We start from the raw sequence: 11,680 nt of genomic DNA on the forward strand, positions 1-11,680 counted from the left end.
CGACCCTCCAGGGGTCGCTTCGGCCGGGTCATCCGGACCCCCCTTAAATTGACCCTGCCGGTGCAGGTCGATTCTGGAGGGGCGTGTGTAGCGGTTACCGCTGGATGTACATAATCGCCTTGCACCGGCCAGACGCGCCTCTCCCGGGCATGCCCGGACTCACTGTTCCCGGGCACGCCCGAACCTCCCGGGCACGCCCGGTCTCGTCTTTCCCGGGCATGCCCGCTCTCGCCTTTCCAGGGCTCGCCCAGAGCGTCCGGGCATGCCCGCTATCGCCTTTCCAGGGCTCGCCCAGAGCGTCCGGGCATGCCCGCTATCGCCTTTCCAGGGCTCGCCCAGAGCGTCCGGGCATGCCCGCTATCGCCTTTCCAGTGCTCGCCCAGAGCGCCCGGGCACGCCCAGCCTCGACTTGCCAGGCCGCAGCCAAACACGCCCGGGCAGGTCCAGACTCGCCTTTCCAAGGCTCGCCCTTGATACCCGGGCATGCCCGGTATAGCTTTTGCCGGGCAAACTTCCCGACATAAATGTGTATATATATTGTTGCCCGAAAAACGGGCTTGTCAGAATACCTGAGCTGTTTTGTTTCAATAAAGCAACTCGGACGAATTCCGTCTTTGGTCGCGTCAATTCTTTCGACTCGCGTTGGAGCGCAGTTCCTTCAAACCTACCATTCCCCTACGCCGGGTACCATTCGCCATCACTATTCCCATTTGTCCACTGCACTATTAGCCTCTCGGTGCGGAAATACATTTTCGTCATCACAGCTCGGCTTCGAAAAGCCAAGCAATGCATACGGGTGGTTGGTCTCCTGTTGGTTGGGTCCATCCAGCATTTTCGAATCAGGGGAGGAGGTTTTGTTGGGCCAAGGTTCCAGCCGCCATCTCTGCACAGAGCCTTTCGGCCCCCTACACAATGGCCCAACCTCCCACGGTCGGAGCACCGCGCCCGCCAGGGGGCGCGGTTCCGACCTCTCCTCCCCCCCCTCGAACCGTGCCGATCGCCTTTCCCGCCAAGGCGCGGCACCAACCATACAGGGCGGGCCAGGCACGAATCGTGCATGCCGCCGCGGCAACAATCCCCGCCAAACCCCGCTGCACACAAAACACACCACGCACCGAGGGCTCGCGTCGGCTATACGTAGCACTAAACGCTCCCCCGGATTGCGTTGATGCTCGAGCCGCGTTCTCAACACTCGCGACCCACTCCACACTCGTACACCGCGGCGCTCCAGTGCCTCTCATACACTCCATGCATTCTATTACCGCATGCTCTCGTGCACACCACCCAGGCGCACTCGTACCACTCATACACTCCGTTACACACTCGGCCATCGCACACCCTTGCACACACTTTTTTGTTACACACTCAGTAACAACCACGGGTATACACTCTCCCGGTACACACCCAATCAACGCACACTTACCCACGGGTGTGCACTCTCTTGTTGCACACCCAATCACACGCTCTGGTGTGCACTCCAGCACACTCACTACAACACGCTCCCGTGTGCATTTGCTCTCACTCTTGGCCATCGCACACTCTGTATTGCACTCTTCTTCGACACACTCTTCCCACTCACACTCCATCATACACTCACGCTTCGGTGCGCACTGTTTTTGCACACGCGCGCCAATCGCGCCATTCACTCGCGTACATCGCACCACGGACCTTCCACGAGCGCCCGGGTTGCGTCTGGATCCCAAGCGCGCCAAAAATGTTTTCCCGCCAAACACTTTCACGCCATACACACTCCTATTCACCTTCGGGACCTTCTTCTCCGGCAACCGCACCTGTAAACCTTCATTGGGGTTAGCAAGCACGGCATCACAATGCGAACACGGACTTTGCGTGCATCCCATTTCTTCCTTCGATTCATTTCCTGATTCTATCTCTGCCGTCTCTTCGGCCCCAATTTCAACTATAACCATTTCCTTTTCTTTTTCCTCGACGACCACCGGTGCACATAAAATTTTATTTTCCAACTCGGCGGCCGTCGGCTTTTCCACACCCCGTGTCGCGATCTCTATCCCCCCGGTCACTCCAGCCGCGCTCTGCCAAAGCTCGTTCCCTACGCGTTCCTCACACCGCTTTACCTCGTCCCGTACCAATGTGACCTCTTCGCTCAACATGTGCCCAATGTTCTCCCCTATCTCTTCTATTTCCCGGGTGTATTTGTCACTTTGGGCATCTATTCGACGAGCCAACTGATCCCCCATTTTTTTCATTTCCTTCTTAAATAGAGCCATGAATAACTGCATGTCTTTAAACGTTGGTACAGCGGGCGCGGCCCTCGTCGCCACGTGTGAGGCGCCGCCATTTTCTTTCCCAGCTGCCGCACCCTTTTCTGCTTCCATTACTACCAACTGTCCCTCTTGGTCCTGGGTTATTAATTCTTCATTTATTTCTACCCCCACCGGCATTCGATCGCTTTGGCTAGCCATGGCACGAATTTACAATTTTGGATTTGAATACTAAATTTTGGTCGCTCGCAATTTGGGGCCAACTCGTCCAAAAAAATTTGGTAGGGTTCCAAATTCAACTCCCCGACACCAATTGTTACGGCCAATATGCAAAATTGGTGTCCAAAATTTGGTCTAAAAAATTTCGTCCCAGGTTCCAAATCCCCACTCCTGACTACCAATTGTTGCGGATCTGCCGCCGGCCTTCTCCCCTTATCAAGGGGGGATTAATCCCCTTGTCTTTACTGACCTGGCACGACCCGAGACCTATTATGACCCTTCCGGACAGCGCTAAATAGGGTTTCGGGACCAAATTCGCTGTTACCTAAGTACTAGCGCTGCCCTGAAGCGAGGAAATAAGCCTCGCACGAACCACGTGTGTTGGTGATACGCCGGGCGGTTGCGTACACGTGATCCGCGCCATTATAGATGGTGGAACCCGATTCAAGCGGTTCTATTCGTACTACGCTTAGCCAATGGAGAAATCACGGGAACGATTGAATCAGAAGAAAGAACAGAATTTATTTACACTATACAAGGATTGGTAGAAGGAAAGGGACACAGAGCAGCCTTATACAGTCTTACTTAATACCCCTGGACAAACGGGCCCATCTCACACACACTCACACGGGGATTGTAGATGAGCAGGATGACGTTCTCCAGCGTGTCCAGGGATGGCTCTCGTGCAGCTCTCTCTGGTCCCCGGCACATCCCGTGGAGATGGAGGCAGGAGAAGGCAGGAGCTCGTAGCGTGTCTCCTGAACAATCGGGTTATCTCGGTACGCACGGTAGAGGGCGGACTTTGGCACGACTGGCGGTTATTCACTCGCTTATTCGACCTCACCCTCAAATTTTTGCTCAAGGTCATCTGCCAGCATCCTGGAAATCAGCAAACATTACCGCTTTACACAAAAAGGTGCAAAAACAGATCCTTGCAACTACAGACCAATCAGCCTGCTCCCAATTATCAGCAAAGTCATGGAATCCATCATTGCTTCGGATATGAAATCTTTCCTCTTCTCCAATGGCTTGATCTCTGATCATCAATTTGGTTTCAGACCAGGTCACTCTACTCTGGACATGCTGCTTCTGCTGTCTCAACAATGGATGGAGGTCCTCAATGCCAAACAGGAAATCAGAGCTGTCTCCCTTGACATATCACGTGCCTTCGATACGGTCTGGCACCCAGCTCTGCTCACCAAACTCTCCTCCTATGGTATCCATGGAAATCTCCATGCATGGCTTGCGGACTTCCTCTCTGGTCGTCGTCAACGTGTGGCCCTGAATGGATTTCTCTCATCTCCCCTTCCTGTTCAGGCTGGAATTCCCCAAGGCAGTGTGCTGGGCCCTGTGCTTTTTCTGGTCTTTATCAATGATCTCTCCGACTCTCTGGAAAATCCTCTCTATCTCTTTGCTGATGACTCCACTCTCTGCCGCTCCATTCCTCTTCCCGCAGATCGGCAGTCTGCAGCCTCCTCACTCTCTAAAGACCTGGACAAAATCACAGACTGGTCAAACAAGTGGAACATGTCTTTCAATCCTGACAAATCTCACACTCTTACTATGTCTCTCCGAAAAGATCGACTGTACAACCCTCCCATCTACTTTCTCAACAATCCTCTCCAAGAAGTTCTGTCGCTCAAGCTTTTGGGTCTCACTATCTGCCATGATCTTTCTTGGGAAAACAACATTTCCAAGCTGGCCTCCAAAGCCAGTCGCCGACTGGGCATCCTCCGTCGTGCGAAGTCCTTCCTAGGCACACCTGAGCTCCTCACCACATACAAGGCTTTCATCCGCAGCTCACTGGAATACTGTTCTCCCCTATGGGCTGGTGCTCCTGCCTCACACCTGGCTCGGCTTCACGCTGTTGAATCCAAAGCTTTCAGAATCATTGGAATCTCCCGCGATGAAGCTATCTCTGAGGGCCTTTCACTCACTCACCGCAGGCAGGTCGGTGGTCTGTCTGTCTTCTACCGACTCCTCTCTGGCCTTGCTCCCCCAGCTCTCTCTATGCTCTGTCCCCCAAATATTCCTACAGGTCGCACAAGATCTGCCAGCCACCCTCAGATGGTTAAACTGCCGAAATCTCGGCTCTCTGCTCACCTTCACTCTTTCATTCCTCTTTTCTCCCGCCTCTGGAACAAACTCCCACACTCACTTCAATCACACTCCTCCCTCCAGGTCTTTAAAACAGCTGTTCACCACCATCTCTTATCTTCCCCCATCCAAAACCTTTATCTTTTCTACCCCCACTAATTCACCACAGATCCACCTTGTTTGAAATTCCAACTTCTTTCCTGGAAGTCCTGGCAGTGTCCATATGTTTTATACCTCTTCCACCCCCCCCCCCCCCCTTCCCATGCCTCCCCCCAAAGCCCTCTCCCTCCCACAGTTCTCTTGATGTCTCCATGTCTCTCGGTCCTTGCTCTCAAATGTTGTGTTTGTGTCCTTCCCCCTCTCTCTAACGCTCCCGATGTTATTTGTTTTATGTGTCTGTTTATCTTTCTGTGTGATTAATGTTCGCTCTTTCACGAGCCTCGATGTTGTATACAAAAAAAAAAAACCAAAAAAAATCAAATGGACTCCACCGACTACCCAGGTACATTCACCGTGGCTCCGGTCGTAAGTTTGTATATGTACAATCAGGTCACTCCATCCCCGTCCTCTGGTCGGCTCAGCGCACTCCCACTCATCGTCCCAGCGCACCTAGTCACGGCAACGCACAAAATCGCACCTCCTGCCTGCGAACCCTGGCTAAATCACCTGAATTCATCCCCGCTGTTCAAAACAACATCAAGCTCACCCTGTTCAACACCCGGTCCCTCAACAACAAATGCCTCATCCTCAACGACTACATCCTGGATAACAAACTGGACTTTCTCTGTCTCACCGAAACCTGGCAACAACCACTGGACTACTACACGCTCAACCTCACCACACCCAATGGATATTCCTACGTCAATAAACCAAGCTCAGAGGGCCGAGGTGGTGGAATTGCCGTTACCCACCGTCAAGACATCAGGACCAGCCTCATCCCCATCGCCTCATCCTCATCCTTTGAACACCTGGCTTTTAAACTCTGGTCGCACGCAGTCAGTCATGGCTGTCGTCTACCGCCCTCCCAAACCACACCCATTATTCCTGTCTGACTTCTCCTACATTCTGACCCAGCTATGTTCCCTCTCCCCCTCAATCCTCCTCCTTGGTGATTTCAATATCCACATGGACTCCACTGACTCCACAATAACCACTGACTTCACTGATTTACTCACCTGCTTTAATCTCACTCAACATGTCAACTTTCCTACCCATAACTGTGGGCACATTCTGGACCTTGTCTGCTCCACTGGATTAATTTTGCACCATCTCTCTGGCTCCGACCTCACCCTCTCTGACCACTTAGCCATCACTATGACCATCAACATCCCCACCCCAACACCAAAACATTATCGCACTATCAACTTCCGTAAGCTAAACGCTCTTTCACCTACCTCATTCTCATCCACCCTCTCTGAAAAAATGTCCACTTCTCCCTTCATTGACCTCCACACCCCTTCCGACCTCACTGACTACTACAACCACACTCTCTCCTCCTGCCTTGACCAGCTTGCGCCTGTAAAAACCAGAACAGTTTCTTTCACCCATTCTGCTCCCTGGTTTACCCCTGAACTCCGCCTGATGAAAACTCGTGCTCGCCAACTTGAAAGACTCCGCAATAAAACAGGTCTCACAGTTCACTCCCAAGCCTACAAGGACCACCTACAACACTACAAAGATGCCCTCTCCCACGCTCGCTCCGCCTACTACTCTCAAATTATCCACTCTGGCTCCGGAAACCCAAAAGCACTCTTCTCGACAATAAACAAACTCCTCTGCCCCCTGGACACCACCACCCAGTCATTCACAGTAGACAACTGCATCTCCTTCCTTTCTTTCTTCCAACGCAAAATTGACAACATCTACAACAGCTTGACCACCGCCGCACCCGCTCCCCCTCCAACCACCTGCCCCCCCTTATCCTGCCTTCCCCTGTCTCAATTCTCCCCGGTCTCCCCTACTGACCTCTCTGAACTCCTCATAGGAATGAAAACTGCCACCTGCACTCTTGACCCCATCCCCTCCAGCTTTGTCAAGGCCTCCCTCCCTGCTCTCTCTCCACTTATCATTGCAACAATAAACTCCTCCCTGTCTACAGGCATCGTCCCACCATCCCTCAAAATTGCTGCTGTTACCCCCATTCTGAAAAAACCTGGATTAAACCCTGACACCCTGAACAACTTCAGACCCATCTCCAACCTACCCTTTCTGTCAAAAGTTTTGGAACGCGCTGTAGCCGCTCAACTCAAACATCACCTCTCTGCCAATAACCTGTATGAAACATTCCAATCCGGATTCCGCTCCAACCACAGTACTGAAACTGCTCTCCTCAAAATCACCAACGACCTTCTCCTCTCCTCTGACGCTGGCATCTTCAACATTCTCGTCCTCCTCGACCTCAGCGCTGCCTTTGACACCATCGATCACACCATCCTCCTCACCCGACTTGAATCCACCTTTAACGTTACCGGCACTGCCCTCTCTTGGATTAAATCATACCCCTCTGACAGACGCCAGTTCATCTCCATCAATAACTGCAAATCCCCCACTGCTCCCCTCCCCCAAGGTATCCCCCAAGGTTCAGTTCTTGGCCCCCTCCTCTTCATCCTTTACCTGTCCCCCCTCGGTCACTTAATCCGCCGTCATGGTCTCCAATTCCACTGCTTCGCCGATGACATCCAGCTTTTCATCTCCACCAAGTCCGTCTCCACCGACACCCACTCTATCCTGACAAACTGCATCTCTGAAATAAAATCCTGGCTTCAAATCAACTTCCTCAAACTTAACTGTGATAAATCTGAAATAATCATCATTGGCCCAAAAACGCTCACAAAATCCACCCATAACTTTGCCCTCAACATCGACGGTATCCCAGTATCCACCTCCCCTCTCATCCGGAATCTTGGCGTCATCTTTGACCAAACCCTCTCCTTCGACAAATACACTAAACAGATCACAAAGACAGCTTTCTTTCACCTGAAAAACATCGCCCGTCTCCGCTCATCCCTCTCCTCCACGCCTTCATCACCTCCCGTCTGGACTACTGCAATAGCCTCCTCTATGGTTCACCCTCAACAATCACCAATAAACTCCAATACATTCAGAACTCCGCTGCCCGTCTACTCACCCATTCCCGGACCCGTGACCACATCACCCCCGTCCTTTACAAGCTTCACTGGCTCCCCATCTCCCAGAGAATCCAGTACAAAATCCTCCTCTTGACCTACAAAGCCCTCCATAACCTGGCCCCATCCTACCTGGCTGACCTCCTCTCCAGACACACTCCCACCCGCAACCTCCGCTCTGCTGGTACCAACCTCCTGACCCCCCCCCTCCCCATCCGGACCAAATTCAGATCCTGGGGGGACAGGGCCTTCTCCATCGCTGCTCCCACCCTCTGGAACTCACTACCTCACACCATCAGAGACTCCTCCTCACTCACCACATTCAAAACATCACTCAAGACCCACCTGTTCAGCACTGCATTCAACATTCAACCCACAGCATTTAACCCCTGACTATCACTTCTCCTTCTCCCTCCTTTTGCTTTAGAATATTTCCCTATTGATTCTTGTCTTTTTGCAATTGTTGTTTTCATGTTTTGTTATGCATTATGTTTTGCACTCTGTCAAAGCACCTTTGGGCTTCATGAAAAGCGCTATACAAAATAAATGCATTATTATTATTATTATTATTATTTTTCACTCGCGGTTATGGCCGCGTTCACTCGTGTGGCCGAAATGCGCTATCTTCGTTACCGGCGCGTCTGGCTGCGCCCGCGTACATGTACGGCCAACGCCTCTTCCTCTCTCTCCCCTGGCGCGCATGTTCTATTGTGAGGGTCAAAGTTCAACAACGGCGAGTGATGCAAATTCACTGGCACAGTCCTTTCTCCTCAAGTCCTATTGCGCCACGGGTGCAAATCCTCCTTTACAACGCACGTATCCTCTGCAAGTCCTGCTTGTAAGTCCTCTTATCAAGCTCCCCCTCTGCAAGTCCTTTCGAGAGCTTTTCGTATGGGCTTATATAGACCCGCCCCGCGAACCTTCTGGAACTCACCAGACTCTCTTCACCACGCCCTCTCACGCCATTCCGCTCGAGCTCTGATTGGCTGGTGGCTCTTACCGTCCCCCCACGCCGCTCACCCCGACCCCGCTCCCCTCCTTCCCCTTCCAAGGCCTACCTCGTGTTACTCGACTAGTGGACAGCCAAATGGGGCGCGGGATGGATTGCGCCCATAGAGGTAGAATGGAGGTTGGAGCAAAATGATTGGGGGGCCTATTCTCCTGTCTTTACACAACGCAGGTACTAAGAGGGGAAATGGCCTATTCTTACACATACTAAGACATAACTATACTACAAATGGGCCTATATTTTGCTCGTGTGACTAACTATGGGGGGCAAACCTTTAACCTTTAATGACTTCAATGTGCCAATCTCAAAACCGCAGCAATATATATATATATATATATATATATATATATATATATATATATATATATATATATATATATATATATATATATTATATATATATATATATATATATATATAAAATATGTATATATATATATATATCATATATATATATATATATATATATATATATATATATATATATATATATATATATATATATATATATTTATATATATATATATTTATATATATATATATATATTTATTTGGTCATCCTTCCAGTGAATAATAGACAACAGTAAACTACCTGCCCAGGTGGGTGCTATCGGGATAAATACTTCTATAACTAGAACGTCACTCGGTAGAGCGCATACCTACGCCAGGCTGAACAGTTTACGTTTTGTACCTCAAAAGGCCGGATCTGGATTCAGACCTGAAACAAAATCTAATCGCCTTGTTCTTGTCGCCTAACTAACTCATCCACCTAGTTTTGTCATAATTCTTCCATAACTTTTTGAAATATCATGCTCAACTCAATGGTGAAGAATCATCTTAAATATCGCAGATAAAGATCCAGATCATCTGGATCTTTACCAAAATCGAATCATTTCGTCCTGGTCACATACCCAACCTCTGCACCAAATTTCGTCCGGATCCGTCCACAAGTTTTTGAGATATCCTGTTCACAGATAGGCAGACAGGCAGACAGGGTTGAAAACATAACCATCATCCACCTTCGGTGGCGGAGGTAAAAAAACATCGTATTTGACTCGATTGATAATTTGTCGAGGTAAGATCAGGCCTATGTGTGTTTAACAAAGAGTATTAAGACTTTGCTAGAATAAAATACCAATTTTGTCATTCATGTATATCTGAGTTTGCTGTTAAAAGAGAAGGATTCTCATTTTCCCAAGTTCGAAGCTCTCGGTCCGTGCGTTTTAATTTCTCATTGTAATTTAAACCTTTCTCGATAATTCTAAATTATTCTTTTTACGCCCACAAAAATACCCCCTTGCCCTTCGACTGATCCGGCATCCTTGGCTCCAACAATGCGATTTCAAAGCAAATTTTGATTTTTCAATTTGAAAAGTAAATGCAATTTCGCACGGGGGCAGTGGGGTCTTCATTACTGAACGGGACGGTAGACCTCAGGGTGATTACACCACAGACCCACAATATTGTCATATAACTGATTATATCCACACTTACCGCCTCGTTGTCTCTGAGCTTCCAGTGCGCACAGGTCGCTCTCGCGGCTGCAGGGGCCACGCCTGGTAGTCATTCTGGTACTGGCTCTCGGAGAGGAAGGGCTCGGGGCTCGGCTGGTAACCACAAAGCGGTTTGCAGCTTCGCTCCCGGGGAACGTTCCATGCGGGGAAGTCGCTCCTGCTGACCGATGCGCTCTCGGCGGCCGCGGAAAGCACCTCTCGATGAACCTCCGCAGCCTGTTGAGGCTCGATGGCGATGGGGGTGCGTGGTGCGTTCGCAACGATCGCCTCGGTGTGAGTCTGGGTTCGCTGCTCCACCAGTACCGAGTACGAGGCGAGCGTTAACGGGATGGTGATGTCGTCAATGTCGATCTGGTTCCAGCAACGCGCGGCACAGCATGCACGGTTAATGCACGGCCAAGCCATGGTCCCACAATTAAAGATGCGAACGACTAATGAATGAAACAGTCTGTAGGTTCGTTCCTCTTCCAGCAGCTGTCAAAATCTGGGGAAGAATGGAGGCATTATCAAGGAGACTTCCTTAACACAAGGTCTTCTCAGCTCAGCATCCTCATACTGTCTTCTCCTCCTTCCCAGCCACCTCAGTGTGTGTGACGTGTACATGCGCAATCACGCTACGATCGAGCGTCACGTGCCTGCTCAGCGAATCACATCATCTGAATTACATCGAAGGCCTCCACAAGACCCATGGATCAGAGACACCCACCACCACTTACCCCTACCCACATACACATACACACATGGGCCACAGCCCCCCCTCCACCACCCCCAAACCTCACAGCCCCCTACACCACGCCAGAAGCTATCCACCCTCCACCTATACCTATATCTGAATATACTCGTACATATATAAATGTGTATATACAGGGTGAGCCAGAAATATGGTCATTTTTGAAATTCGTGTGAAGGAAATAAAAAATTGTATTTCAAAACAAATTCTTACAACAAAGTGAAGTACATAACATACCATTTATTTGTGGAAAAGAACATCTAGGAGATGCACACCATTTCATCTGACACATTCCTCCAATCCTGGACGCCAATTATTCATGACGTTCTGCAACATGGCCACGCCAATATCATTGATTTCGCGTATGATGTTTTCCTGAAGTTCATGAAGAGTTAACATACACTTCGTCCTTTAGATATGATCACAATAAATAATCACATGCAATCAAATCGGGTGACCTCACTGGCCATGGAATATCGCCGTTTCTGAGAATGACATGCTTTGGAAAGAGCGCCCTTACAGTCGTCATGGACACTCTGGCGGTGTGGGAGGTTGCACCATCTTGCTGATAACATGTCATTGCGCTCACTTCTGCAAAACGAAATCAGTAAAAAAGAGAAATAATAAAAATGTATTTCTGGCTCAACCTGTATATATACATTTGTACATATATATATATACAGACTTGGCATTTAATATGGAATTTTTTTTTTGTGGGGGTGAACTTACTTTTCAAGATGTCTTAG

At 49.7% G+C, this 11,680-nt stretch overlaps 1 protein-coding gene across 1 annotated transcript in view; it reads right to left on the bottom strand.

Annotated features, from left to right (window-relative positions):
- LOC137432884 (uncharacterized) overlaps positions 1 to 10,796 on the bottom strand; it is a 35,675-nt gene extending 24,879 nt beyond the window's left edge. Inside the window, exon 1 of the mRNA XM_068125177.2 lies at positions 10,185 to 10,796. Coding sequence (XP_067981278.2) covers positions 10,185 to 10,609 — 425 coding nt within the window. The 5' untranslated portion in view covers positions 10,610 to 10,796. The remainder of the gene's footprint in view (positions 1 to 10,184) is intronic.
- Positions 10,797 to 11,680: the final 884 nt, after the last annotated feature.

Source organism: Myxine glutinosa, chromosome 8, assembly GCF_964187855.1.
Source record: "Myxine glutinosa chromosome 8, kmMyxGlut1.1, whole genome shotgun sequence".
NCBI classification, from domain to species: Eukaryota; Metazoa; Chordata; class Myxini; order Myxiniformes; family Myxinidae; genus Myxine; species Myxine glutinosa.